Source organism: Pelophylax lessonae, assembly GCF_965119305.1.
Source record: "Pelophylax lessonae genome assembly, chromosome: 4".
In the NCBI taxonomy this organism is placed as follows: domain Eukaryota; kingdom Metazoa; phylum Chordata; class Amphibia; order Anura; family Ranidae; genus Pelophylax; species Pelophylax lessonae.
Genome location: NC_138771.1, coordinates 578409665 through 578424659, shown reverse-complemented (window position 1 = coordinate 578424659; position 14995 = coordinate 578409665). Strand labels below are relative to the sequence as shown.

Sequence of the window (14995 nt, the reverse complement as noted above, 5' to 3'; positions counted from 1 at the left end):
CATTTTCGGCCAATTTGTTTTATGCTACATATGTTTGGTAAAAAAAAATCGCAAAAAGCGTATTTTTATTGGTTTGCGCAAAAGTTATCGCGTTTACGAACAAAGGGAAAGATTTTTGTCATTTTTGTTGTTTTTTTTTTAACGCGTAATGGCGGCGATCTGCGATTTTTTTGCGGTACTGCGACATTGAGGCGGACAGATCGGACCCTTGACTGACATTTTTGACACTTTTGGGGTTACCAGTGACATTTCTACAGTAATCAGTGCTATATATATGCACTGTTACTGTAAAAATACACTGGTAGTGAAGGGGTTAATTTTATTTGGGAGGGAGGGGCTGTGTGTGTCCCTAGGGGCGTGCTTTCTACTGTGATTGGCTGTGGCTTGAGGTGTAAGGACACTGATCAATGGATCTACATAGTAGATCCGTGTGATCACTGTCTTTACACCGAGGAGAATGACAGGCAGCTTGTTTACACAAGCCGCCTGACTTTCTCCCGACCCCCGACGATCGCCGAGTGACCGGCGGACATCGGGTCCGCCAGTCACACGCGGGGGGGTCCGTGACCGTGCGGGAGCGGGAGCGCGCCTCCGCGGGAGCGCGCCTCCGCGGGCGCGCGCTCGCTCCCCAGAGCCTCACAGGCTAGCGACGTAGACCTACGTCGCTCTGCCTGTGGGGGGCTGACTGCCGCAGTAAATATACTGTGAGCAGTCGGCAAGTGGTATTTAGTGATGACAATCACTGTACTGGGATATGTAATCCTCCTCCACAGGTGGGGGCTTCTATTGGGATCTCTGGGATGTCCTTTGTATCGTAATGTAATAGGTGTTGTCCGCCTTGTTTGTTAGTGGGCATTAATCCTCCAGATATTCTTTATACTGATCCAGTACGCTCAGAAAAATGAATGGGTACTCATAGTGAAGTATATCAAGGTATTTAAAGGTGTTTTTGGAGGTGAGCGGCTATTGCACCTACTAGAGGATATAGCTCACTTCTTCAAAGCTTTGTGCAGAGGAATTCAACAGTGAATGCACTGTTAAGATGGGAGCTTGTTTGGCATAATGCTTTCTGATCAGAGGAAGAGATCTGCTTGTCATTGAATCTGCTTGTGTATGGATCGCTGGTCGACAGAATTTTGATTATTTCATTATCTAGGAATGTTGTATGCCCTGCTAGCCCATCTGGTAACACAAGGGCTACTCTTGAGGTGAGGAGACTACATTACCGGTTGTCGGATTCACCAAGCGGAGCACTATTTATGTTTGTGTGCATGATCACACTCCACATTGGGACTTTTTGTCTATGTTTTTTGTTTTATTGTAATTATTTGAAGCGCTGCACTCTTATTGTTTTAAGTGTGAAGAAATACTGTAAAGTAAGAATGCTTTCAAAAATATATATTTTATTTATGTTTTTTCATCAATTTACATAATGCAAAGTGAGCGCACAGAGAAAAAAACCTAGGTCAAATCAATATTTGATGTGACTACCCTTTGGCTTTAAACATCATCAATTATTTTAGATACTTGCATACATTTTTTTGAAGGAACTCGGCAGGGTGGTGGATTCGAACATCATGGAGAACTAACCAGATATCTTCTGTGGATGTAAACTGTCTCAAATCTATTTGTCTCTTTATGTAACCCCAGACAAACTCCATGATGTTGAGTTCAGGGCTGTGTGGGGGCCAAACCATCACTTCCAGGACTTCTTGTTCTTTATGCTGAAGATCATTCTCATTGTCTGTATGTTTGGGGTTGTTGTCCTGCTGCAGAATACATGGGACCAATCACATGTCTCCCTAATGCTATGGCATGATGGATTAGGTATCTGTACAAAAAATAAAGGAACAGAGCGCACACCGCCCTAGTGTAACATCATTTATTTGAAGTTAATAGAAGCCATAAAAACAGGTACTCACAAACAGATAGGAAGTCATGCATGGAAATAAATATCCCCGATGATGTTTGCAGGGCTCTCTCCTCCTAGCCTCGGCGGCATAGCTGTTCGTCCTGCACTGATCAGTGAGTATTGTACGGCTAAGCCAACCGCCTCGGATTACTCAAGGAGACTCAATGTGGTGCGCCTACGCACGGTCCAGCCGCCGCCGCACACTCTCCAAGAGCCGGATGCTGTAGCCGCTCAGAGAAACTGACAATGCGGTTAAGCAGAGGGAGACTCCCCGATCGGGGCCCAGAGCATGACTTGCATGGGGTTGCTAGGGACAACGTTTCGGAGGCGTAGCCTCCTTCTTCAGGTCTCAACACCCCAGAGATCCTTTGCCCTCATTTACATAACAATATAGCGGCTCCTCCCCTCACTATTTCTTAAAGGGACATGACAATAGAGAGCCTGTAATCAGGGGCAATAATATCCAAACATTCATATATATCCATGAATTGTACATATCTAATAAAAATTAATAAAAATGAATAAGTTCATAATACAATAAAAACTTTAAAAAACTTAAAAAAAAAAAAAAATATATATATATATATATATATATATATATATATAAACCTACATGGCACTGTGGAGACTAGACTAACAAAACAAAATTAACACCATATATGTGTGCATATGTATCTCAAAATATTCCCATATACTGATACTAGGTGGGTATAAAGGAACACACATGCCAACATATATGTACACTGACATAGAAGACCATAAGAGATGAGGAAGATGTAAATATATGCTGACAACATGTAAAATATATAAAATGGTACATACATAAAAACAAAGTTTTAAATTAAGGTGCCAACCTCCAATTCCTCATTCAAGCCATCGGGGGACATAGAGTTAAGCGTAAATATCCAATACGTTTCGCGCATACATAGACGCGAAAATCTTTCACCTTCTGATAATGTCATAGGGATGGCTTCAATACCAAACTCTAACCCCTCAGTGCTGCCACCATGTACTTGGCAAAAATGGCTTTCTTTTGTTCGATGAACCGGCGATGTTCACCAAGTCTGGTTCTCATAGCCCTCACCGTTCTGCCCACGTAGAATAATCCACATGGGCACCGCAGACCATATACAACAAATTGTGTGCCGCAGCAGACAAACTGCTGAATATTAAATGTCCGCCCATCTTTTCCAACAAAGTGCTTTTTCCCATGGTGCATGAAATTACAGGCCATGCACCTGAGTTTACATCTATAAGAGCCCACCATATTTAGGAATAAAGGGATGTTATTTACTGACCGTTGTTTCTTGTTTTTAATTTGACTAGGTGCCGCAATATTCCGGACACTTCTAGCCCATTTAAAAACTACCTTAGGTTTAGTGGGAAGTACTCTACATAGGGCGGAGTCTTGCATAAGGATGGGCCAATGTTTTTTAATGGCCCTTTTGACAGCCCAATGTTGAGTGGTAAACTTGGTAATAAAGAGGGTATTAGAGGGTTCCTCACTTTTACCTTCAATCCTTCTACTCTCACTGCCCATAGTATACCTATCAATGGCCTCATCAATGTGCTCCTCACGGTACCCTTTTTCTAGAAATCTTCTCTTTAATATATCAGCCTGCACCGGGTACTCTGAGACTTCTGTACAGTTCCTACGCAACCTACAAAATTGACTGTGGGGTATATTCTCCTTCCACTTAGGTAAATGGCAACTTGTACGATGTAAGTATGAGTTGCCTGCAGTCTCCTTAAAATGCGTCCTAGAGGTGATGTTTCCATCAGCATCCCAGGATAGCTCTAAATCCAGAAACACCAAAGTTTGCGCATCGACTACATGTGTGAAGCTGATACCATAGGGATTGGAATTGCAGTAGGCCACAAATTCAGAAACTGAATTGAGGTCACCATCCCATATAATAATCACATAGTCGATGTAACGCCCATAATAAACAAGATGCTTGGCAAATGGGTTCCGGGTCCAAATATGATTTTTCTCCTAGAGACCAATAAACAAGTTAGCATAGCTTGGCGCAAAATGTGCACCCATAGCTGTGCCAGCGACTTGTCTATAAAATGAGCCATCAAACTGAAAGTAGTTTCTTTCCAGCGCAAATGTAGTGCATGAGCATATAAATTCAGACTGAAGCGGGTGCATGTATTCCGCCTCAGAAAGAAAATACTCCACTGCTCTTAACCCACCCTCATGCGTAATAGATGCGTAGAGGGAACACACATCTAGGGATAACCACAGATAGTTGGCTTCCCATTTATATTTTACCAAGGTGTCCAAAACCTGGGAGGAATCCCTAATGTAGGCCGGCAGGGACGTCACCAGTGGTTGTAAGAATATATCTACATATTGAGATATTTTGCTGGTGATGCCTTCCATACCAGCCAAAATAGGTCTCCCAGGTGGACACCTGGGGTCCTTGTGGACCTTAGGGATGTGGTAAAAATAGGGCGTCTTGAAATAATTATTAAGGAAAAAAGATTTTTCTTCCTTACTGATGATTCCAATACCACACGCCTGATTCACCAATTGTTGTAATTCCAATTTATACCCTGGTAATGGATCCTCACTTAAGCGCTCATACGTGTTTTCTGTGTTATATATATATATTTTTTTTTAATTTTTTAAAGTTTTTATTGTATTATGAACTTATTCATTTTTATAAATTTTTATTAGATATGTACAATTCATGGATATATATGAATGTTTGGATATTATTGCCCCTGATTACAGGCTCTCTATTGTCATGTCCCTTTAAGAAATAGTGAGGGGGGAGCCGCTATATTGTTATATAAATGAGGGCAAAGGATTTCTGGGGTGTTGAGACCTGAAGAAGGAGGCTATGACTCCGAAACGTTGTCCCTAGCAACCCCATGCAAGTCATGCTCTGGGCCCCGATCGGGGAGTCTCCCTCTGCTTAACCGCATTGTCAGTTTCCGTGAGCGGCTACAGCATCTGGCTCTTGGAGAGTGTGCGGCGGCGGCTGGACCGTGCGTAGGCGCATCACATCGAGTCTCCTTGAGTAATCCGAGGCGGTTGGCTTAGCCGTACGACACTCACTGATCAGTGCAGGACGAACAGCTGAGCCGCCGAGGCTAGGAGGAGAGAGCCCTGCAAACATCATCGGGGGGATATTTATTTCCATGCATGACTTCCTATCTGTTTGTGAGTACCTGTTTTTATGGCTTCTATTAACTTCAAATAAATGGTGTTACACTAGGGCGGTGTGCGCTCTGTTCCTTTATTTTTTGTACAGCTTCTTTGCCTCATATCCCATGGAGGGTTAGGAGAGCTGCCACGCTTCATTCATGTGTTTCACCACAGGCCATATTACAAGATTCCCCAGCTTGAGAATCAATCTCCAGGATCTGCGCAGGGACTGGTAATTTGTGTTTTCTCTGGATTAGGTATCTGCCTGTATTGTTCAGCATTGGGGACACCATTGATCAGGCAACATTGAGGGATTTAGTTGCAGTGGACGGCCAAGGAAACTTAATGCAGTAGAGGGAGACTCACATTTTCGTTCAACATTAGAAGATGTCCAGCAGTGCCATCAGCACATAACTGGTGGAAACCAGTGGGATCCAGGTTTTTTTTTTAAAAGATAGTTTTTATAGGAGCAGGGACGGGGCCAACTTGACGTTACAAGGGGGAGGTGCCACCAGGTGATGTTGCCAGGTGGCTCCGCCCCTCACCTATATAAGAACTGTCAAAAGGCAAGCCAGGCATTTGGCGGTTTGCCTTAATTAATGGCAGATTTTTTTTTTTTTTGGGTCCAGAGGTGGCAGTGGCCTCATGATTAACAAAGAATCTACATTGGGGGACACTGTTTTTTTATTTTTTTATTTTTAATAAACGAATTGTCAAAAACTGTCTCTGTGTTTTTATTACTTATGGTGAATGGGTAGGAGTACTATGTACCCCATACTCATTCACATGAGGGGAAGAATCTGGGGGCCCCCTTGTTAAAGGGGCTTCCAGATTCTGATAAGCCCCCTGCCTGCAGACCCCCTCATCAACAGCCCAGGGTTGTGGGGATGAGGCCCTTGTCTCCAACATGGGAACAAGGTGCTTTTACACCAAAGCACCCACCCCCTCATGCTGAAGGCACGTGGCCTGGTATGGTTCAGAACTGTGGTTAGTTCCCCAAGATGTTTGGAACAACCTACTTTACCTGCCGAGTGCCTTCAAATGCAAGTCTACCTAGAAGAATTGATACTGTTTTGAAGGCAAAATGGTGGTCACACCAAATATTGATTCGATTTGGATTTCTCTTCTGTTCATTTACTTTCCATTTTGTTAATTTGATAAAAAATAAACTATTAACCTATTAACACTCCTATTTCTGAAAGCATTCTTAACTTACAGCTGTTTTTCACACCTGCCAAAAACGTTTGCACAGCACTGGTATATACAGTATACATGACCAAAAGTCACAAATTGTAATTATCTAAAGCATGATGAATGGTCAAATATTAATTGTCATTTTTTAATTGTTCTTTTTTTCCTTGCTTTCCTGCCTTGCCTTTTCTTTCCAGGCAGATCCTGCGAAAAAGAATGGCTGGAATTTGAAAAGCATTGTTATTTCCTATCTGCTTTTGAACTCACCTGGAAGAACGCAGAAAATATGTGCTTGAACAGGGGAGGCTATTTAGCTATTATCAATAGCCAGGAGGAGCAAGTAAGCAGGAATTATCCACCAAAGTATGGGCAGCAAAGGTCTAAATATTGGATACATGGTTTAGGGTTGTCTTATAGTGCTGTGATTATTTCCGGAGATGGTAGCCAGACCACCAGTGTTGTAATATTAGCTTTAAGAAATGTCAGAAAACTTGAAAGACTTTCTATAATGTCCACATATATCAAGAAGATTAGGCATTATTGCTTCTTGGTTATGTGAATAAGGTGAAGTATACTGTATGGCGTATGGTGCATACTTGACAGTAAGTCAAGAGTGACAGCTAAAAAAAAAAAGACCAAGTGGCTAACTGAGTCTGCTCAAATTTTTTTATTTATACTTTTTTTTTTTACCTTTTTTTTTTTTTTTTTTTTACTATAGATCTGTTTGTTCTAATCATGTTTCAATCCACTTACTGTCTGGTCCATCACCAACTACTCTTTGGTAAAATAGTACTTTCTGTAATTCGTTTTGAATTTTCCTTCTGCTAGTTTGAGTTGATGTCCCTGTGTTCTTGATTTTGGCATGATATTAAAAATACTGCCCTCCTGAACCTTATTCATCCTCTTAAAGCAATAGTAAAGTCTGCTTTGTGGTTTTTACCTACAGGCAAACCTACAGTGGGTACGGAAAATATTGGGTATACGGAATATATTTAGACCCCCTTAAATTTTTCACTCTTTGTTATATTGCAACCATTTGCTAAAATCATTTAAGTTCATTCTTCTTCCTCATGAATGTACACATAGCACCCCATACTGACAGAAAAACACAGAATTGTTGACATTGTTGCAGATTTATTAAAAATGAAAATATCACATGGTCCTAAGTATTCAGACCCTTTGCTCAGTATTTAGTAGAAGCCCCCTTTTGATCTAATACAGCCAGGAGTCTTTTTGGGAAAGATGCAACAAGTCTTTCACACCTGGATTTGGGGATCCTCTGCCATTCCTCCTTGCAGATCCTCTCCAGTTCTGTCAGGTTGGATGGTAAACGTTGGTGGACAGCCATTTTTAGGTCTCTCCAGAGATGCTCAATTGGGTTTAAGTCAGGGCTCTGGCTGGGCCATTCAAGAACAGTCACGGAGTTGTTGTGAAGCCACTCCTTCGTTATTTTAGCTGTGTGCTTAGGGTCATTGTCTTGTTGGAAGGTAAACCTTTGGCCCAGTCTGAGGTCCAGAGCACTCTGGAGAAGGTTTTTGTCCAGGATATCCCTGTACTTGGCCGCATTCATCTTTCCCTCGATTGCAACCAGTCGTCCTGTCCCTGCAGCTGAAAAACACCCCCACAGAATGATGCTGCCACCACCATGCTTCACTGTTGGGACTGTATTGGACAGGTGATGAGCAGTGCCTGGTTTTCTCCACACATACCGCTTAGAATTAAGGCCAAAAAGTTCTATTTTGGTCTCATCAGACCAGAGAATCTTATTTCTCACCATCTTGGGAGTCCTTCAGGTGTTTTTTTAGCAAACTCCATGCGGGCTTTCATGTGTCTTACACTGAGGAGAGGCTTCCATCGGGCCACTCTGCCATAAAGCCCCGACTGGTGGAGGGCTGCAGTGATGGTTGACTTTCTACAACTTTCTCCCATCTCCTGAATGCATCTCTGGAGCTCAGCCACAGTGATCTTTGGGTTCTTCTTTACCTGTCTCACCAAGGCTCTTCTCCCCCGATAGCTCAGTTTGGCCGGACGACCAGCTCTAGGAAGGGTTCTGGTCATCCCAAACGTCTTCCATTTGAGGATTATGGAGGCCACTGTGCTCTTAGGAACCTTAAGTGCAGCAGAAATCTTTTTGTAACCTTGGCCAGATCTGTGCCTTGCCACAATTCTGTCTCTGAGCTCTTCAGGCAGTTCCTTTGACCTCATGATTCTCATTTGCTCTGACATGCATTGTGATCTGGAAGGTCTTATATAGACAGGTGTGTGGCTTTCCTAATCAAGTCCAATCAGTATAATCAAACACAGCTGGACTCAAATGAAGGTGTAGAACCATCTCAAGGATGATCAGAAGAAATGGAAAGCACCTGAGTTAAATATATGAGTGTCACAGCAAAGGGTCTGAATACTTAGGACCATGTGATATTTCAGTTTTTCTTTTTTAATAAATCTGCAACAATGTCAACAATTCTGTGTTTTTCTGTCAGTATGGGGTGCTATGTGTACATTCATGAGGAAGAAGAATGAACCTAAATGATTTTAGCAAATGGCTGCAATATAACAAAGAGTGAAAAATTTAAGGGGGTCTGAATACTTTCCGTACCCACTGTATAATAAACTTTACTTGTATGTAAAATTAATGTCTCCTAAATGTGCACCTTTCAAGAGATGTACACTGGATGCAGCCCGTGACGTCACCGTCACATGTGCTCTGAATTTGCGGCATACCACGCCGGACATTCAGAGCACCATGTACTTCACCGCGGCTCCAGCCACTCACACAGCCGGAGTACGCAAACCTAGAAAGAGGACCGGGGGAAGATGGAAGCCCTGTCAGCGGTGACAGAGCGCCGCTGGAGGGCTTTGTTCTAAGATAGGTATTTCATAATGTGCTTTATTTATTAACTTATTTTTATTGCAGCAGTTATCAAACACTTTATGAACTTTAAGGTTTAATATACTTGAAAACCTGAATGACTTTTCCTAGTTAACTCCATCATATCCATATTGATGCTAGTTTACTGTATTTGTCTCAAGATAAAGATATTGGTAAAAAAATATTGGACGATACTTGACAAGCAATGTTGTCTGTGTTAGATTTTGATGTTATGTAAATTGCTGCTGTAAGTGTACTTCTCATTTTTCTCTCCATTCAGTAAGTCATTTATAAGCTATAATCAGTGTGAGGTTAAATATCAATTAATTTATTTTAAAAGTCGAGTGAAGATAAATCTATCAGTTCCTGATATTTTTCTCAATTTTAATATTTAAATTGCTAATTGTACTTTCACTAGGGATATCAGCTTCTCTAAAATTTAGTGTAGTGTTTAGAGGATAGTAGGTAATTGTACACTATATTATCAAAAGGATTGGTGCGCCTGCCTTTACACGCATATGAAATTTAATGGCATGCCAGTCTTAGTCCGTAGGGTTCAATATTGAGTTGGCCCACCCCATGCAGCTATAAGAGCTTCAACTCTTCTGGGAAGGCTGTCCACAAGGTTTAAGAGTGCATCTATGGGAATGTTTGACCATTCTTCCCAGAGTGCATTGGTGAGGTCAGGCACTGATGTTGGTAGAAAAAATCTGGCTTGCAGTTTCTGCTCTAATTCTTACCAAAGGGTTGAGGTCAAGACTCTGTACAGGCCAGTCAAGTTCCTCCATCCCAAATTTGCTCATCCATGTCTTTATGGGCCCTGCTTTGTGCACTGGTGCGCAGTCATGTTGGAACAGGAAGAGGCCATCCCCAAACTGTTCCCACAAAGTTGGGAGCCTGAAATTTTCCAAAAGTATCCTCATGCCTTAAGAGTTCCCTTCATTAGAACTAAGGGGCCAAGCCCAACCCCTGAAAAACAATCCCACACCATAATCCCCCCTCCACCAAACGATTTGGAGGGGTGGCCCAATATTTTTGACAATATAGTGTGGAGTAGAAAGTTTGGGGGTAGAGGAACTTGATTGGCCTGCACAGAGTCATGACCTCAACCGGATAGAACACCTTTGGGAGGAATTAGAGCAGAGACTGCGAGCTAGGTCTTCTCATCCAACATCAGTGCCTGACCTCACAAATGTGCTTGTGGAAAAATGGTTAAACATTCCCATAGACACACTCCTAAACCTTGTGGACAGCCTTCACATAAGAGTTGAAGCTGTTATAGCTGCAAAGGGAGGGCCAACTCAATATTGAACCGTCGGACTAAGACTGGGAAGCCATTAAAGTTCATGTGCATTTAAAGGCAGGCATCCCAATACTTTTGACAATATAGTGTGCTAATTGGGAAAGTGGTGACCTTTCAGGGTTGCCAACCATGATGAAATGTAAAGAGAATTTGTAAAATCCATGATTTTATTTGTCCATGAATGTCCTTTGTGGACAGGCAGACAGAAGCATGTCCTTAAAGAGGAAGTAAAGCCTGGAATTTTTTTTTTCTTTTTGGTTACCTGCAAAGTAAATGCATAATGTGCTAGTATGCAATGCATACTAGCACATTATGTTACACTTACTGTATTTTCTGGCGTATAAGACTACTTTTGAACCTCAAAAAAATCCCCCAAAAATGGGAGGTCGTCTTATACGCCGAGTATATTATCTCCAAGGTAACCTAAGTATAAGTATTACCGGTAGATCATGTAATAGGGGGGTCGTCTTATACGTCCAGTCGTCTTATACTCCGGAAAATACGGTACCTGCAAATGAAGCCTGCGTCATCCCCGCTGGCCACATCCATCTTTGCCCATCTTCCTTCCAGGTCTGCGGACTCCGGCTGTGCTACTGGCCGGGACGGCGTGACGTCACTCCCACGCAAGCGCAAGGGAGCCGCTGGTCACATCACAGGGCTCTGAAGAAACAGGATTGGCAGCCGTCATCGGCTGCATCCGATGTAAACATCTCCTAAACGGCGCAAGTTTAGGAGTTATTTACAGTACCTAAATGTAAGTCTTGTTATAGGCTTACCTATAGGTACAACCACTAGGGGGGGGGGGGGGGTAGACAACCACTTTAATGGACATTCATGGACATGTAGCACCCTCCAAGGTAGGTGCTAGGTAAAGCATAGAGTGGCCCTGTCTGCTTATCAGAAGGGTCTTGTCTGCTTATCAGAAGGGTCTGATCTGTTAGTTAGCCTGTCACATGCTTCCAGGTGGGACCTGTTGAGTCTGGGGAGTCTCCCCACTGTATCCAATGAGGGACCTTGTTGGTCTGTGGAGGAAACCTGGCCAATAGCACACAATGGTTTATGACTGTCCCAGTGGGTGGGCATTGCTGCAATGCATCATGGGATTGGGAAGAGATCCTGAGGGGGCATGTGACAGGGTGTCTTTTGGCAGGAGCAAAGTCTCAGGAGGTGGTGGACGGCTGTCTCTCCTCCTGCTGAAATGAGGAAGGTGGTCCAGGCAGTTGGCCTAGGGACCAGGGTTTGAGCTGTGCTGCAGAGGATCCAGTGCGATGACCAGTGGAGCTTCTGGGCAGAATACTTCTGGAAAAACAGTATCGCGAGTACTTAAGGATCTGTCTAGGGGTCTGCCTAAGTGGGGGGACCACTCCAGAGGGGTCAAAGGAATCAAGGAGCCAGCTAACACAGTGTTACAGTAAAGGGGGTGCCAAGTTGTCCAGCCCTGAAGATAAGGGGGTAAAGGGGGCGCCAGGAAGGGCCCTGGAGTTGTTCAGCAGTAAAGTCTACGTTAAAGGATAGCTGCCTCTGGAAAGGAATACCTCAGGAAGCTTTGAGGACTCATACCAGGGGCATGTGGATCAGTGTGCCAGGGGCCGCGTGTGTGTCAAGACTACATGGAATGATGTTGACCGTGCATATGACAGCGGCACATTTATTAGGTATAGTGACAGTGTCAATACTGTGAAGATAGCAGTCGGCCATGCCAAGAAAGGCAGTGGAGCTTTCTTCGGAGACAGTATGGTGACAGGCCTTGCTTGTACATGTGCTGGGAAGAGGACTGTCGACCGTGCATGTGACAGTGGGACAATTCTCTGGACTGGCAAAGAGGGACAGCTCAAGGTGATGGAGGCGCAGCTGGGGCCCTGCTACAAGCAAGAAAAGTGGATGCAGGTCTGGTGAGGGACATGGTCCGCTTTGCAGTGACTTCTTTGTCGGCTAAGGTGAGAGAGTGCGGCATTGGAGAGGTTACTGCACCGCGTGAGAAAGCACGAGCTAGAAAATTCTGCCTAGCAGGTGGAGCCACCGCCACACAAGGAATGTGGGTGGAGAAGTCGGTCACGCCCAGCCAATCAGAGGTGACAAGTCCATAAATGACTTCCTCCTTTGGGTGTGGCTGAGAGGGAGACACGTGCGAGGAGAAGCAACATGGAGCTTGCTGAGGGTCTTCTCATCAAATTACAGAAATGAGATAGTCAATGTTGCTGTGACTATGCGGGTGCAGGCGGGGGGCCAGTGCGGGCACTGCGGCTACCTGCTACCGGGGATGAGAGGGTCAGCCCAGACAGCTGTGTGTGTCGTGGGAGACAGGGATCACTCGAGTAATGACAACCATGGAATCGGGACCCCTCCGCGGAGGCGAGAGGGGAGTCTTTAGAGTACTGATGCAGCTGGAGGCCATGCAACCTGGCAGTGAATCAGCTTTTGCATCAAGAGAGGCTCAATTGCCAGACAAAGGGTGCATGCAGGTACTGAGGGCTGAGAAGTGGCCACCTGATGCGCCGAAGATCACCGCAGCAGAGACAAGGTTTTGCTCCCATATCTATTAAGGAGGAAAGATGGCCAGCGGCAGTTGAGGCTCCTTCAGCAAGTGTGAGCAGTGAGGAGGAGGCCGGGGCCATCGATGTGGGGGTCTCAAAGTTTCAAAAATCGATTAGGGTCAATTGAAGAAGGGATTGACAATTGGAAGTCTGAGGATGAGACTGAATGGGACTGGGGATCTGAGGCCAGAAGCAGTGTGCCATGTCCTGACACAGTAGAGGCACCTGATAAGGAAACCAAGGATTCTGTGGTGAGAGGAGAGCTGGCTCAAAGATTGGGGTTCTGTGAGGCCTATGCCAGGGGGGTTCCAGACCTAACCCCGCCTACAAACTATGCCTGGGTTCGGGATCAAAATGAGGCCTATAGCTCCCTCATCAGGTGTGAAGAGACCCCAGGTTTTCCAGGATGCAGCGGTGGCTGCAGTGAAAAGTGGCAATGGAATACAGGTATGATTATCCATATGCTTCCCGGGAGATTATGCTCGAGATAGAAACCAAATGAGGGTTTTGGTGTGATGAAGCCATCTGAGACTTTCTGTTTTTACCAATGCCCTATCGGAACTAAACCAGAGCAGATCTTTGGGAAAAATGTATTTCGGTGAGGTCTCAATGGAACTTCGGGCGGTCCATATACAGTATGTGAATCAGGTGGAAGTCCACCGCCCAGACGGATCAGGCCAGGCTTGGTCAGTCCGTGTTTGGGACAGTCAGGGAAACCTTGTAAGGATCCCCCACCCAGAATATTACATTTGAGAAGAAATTGCTTCAAGAAAAAATGGCTGGCTAGCCTACACAAAGAGTGCGCAATGTTGACTCAAAAGTTGCTGTTGGGGCTTGTACCCCCCTTTTTCATCACCCTTTCCCCCTTCTAATCCTACAGAAGTGGGTGGGGACTGACCTGCTTATTGTTCTACAGACCCTTTGGGCCATCGGGCCAGGGTCACTAGCTTCTTAGATCCTTTGGGCTATCGGGCTGGGATCAGTGGATTACAAATGTTGCTGGGTTACAGATAAACCATGCAGATGGCCGTTACAGGAATGGGTGGCGCATCCAGGAAGTCTGGTGGGGGGTGCTCTGGTGCTAGAAACCCCCAAAAAATGAAGCTATCCCTTACTTGGCAGGACTATGGGTCACTCAGGCTCCAGTAACCTGTCCTGTTTCAAATTGAGAAGAGTGCTGTTGGACTATGGCAAGGAAATGCTGTATTCACTCTTCTCTATTGACTCCGAATTAGGTAGCCAGTAATAGGGCACAGATTCACCTACCAGGAGTATGTGGGATGTTGTGTCAAAACTGGATAGCAGAGAAGTCAGGGAACAGGATGAGAAGACCGCCTCTGCGGACAGGGTCTTCTCATCAAATTACAGAGATGAAATAGTCAATGTTGCTGTAAATGTGTATATTATGCTTAACCCATTGCTTTCTCCTCTACAGGTGACCTCAACTTTAGAGGTAGTCAGCTAGGTTGTGTAAATTTGTTATTTCCTTTTCACCAAATGGAGTTTGTTTGGTGGGGGGTGCATTCTTTTACCCCACCTGTAAATTTGTACGGCAGATGTATACTTTTATTTTTGCACTTAAATTATTTGTACATTTGTTCTTTTCCCTTTTCCCCTTTTCCAAGTTTGTGGGATACTCCTGGATTTTGGCAGGATTTTTGTAGGGGGCCGCTGCCCCAGAGCCAACAGAACGTGGCTCATTTTTGGTAGGGGGGGGGATGTAGCACCCTCCTAGGTAGGTGCTAGGTAAAGCATAGAATGGCCCTGTCTACTTATCAGAAGGGTCTGATATGTTAGTTAGCCTGTCCCATGCTTCCAGGTGTGACCTGTTGAGTTTGGTGAGTCTCCCCACTGTATCCAATGAGGGACATCGTTGGACAGTGGAGGAAACCTAGCCAGAAGCACACCAGGGTTTATGACTATCCCAGTGGGTGGGCATTGCTACAATACATTCTGGGATTGGGAATCAATCCTGAGGGGGCATGTGATAGAGTGTCTTTTGGCAAGAGCAAAGTCCCAGGAG

At 44.5% G+C, this 14995-nt stretch overlaps 1 protein-coding gene across 2 annotated transcripts in view; it reads left to right on the top strand.

Annotated features, from left to right (window-relative positions):
- Positions 1–14995, top strand: part of LOC309554296 (hepatic lectin-like) — a 120193-nt gene that overhangs the window by 41645 nt on the left and 63553 nt on the right. For both annotated transcript variants that reach the window (XM_082255949.1, XM_082255950.1), the window contains exon 5: positions 6461–6603. In XM_082255949.1, coding sequence (XP_082112075.1) covers positions 6461–6603 — 143 coding nt within the window. The remainder of the gene's footprint in view (positions 1–6460; positions 6604–14995) is intronic.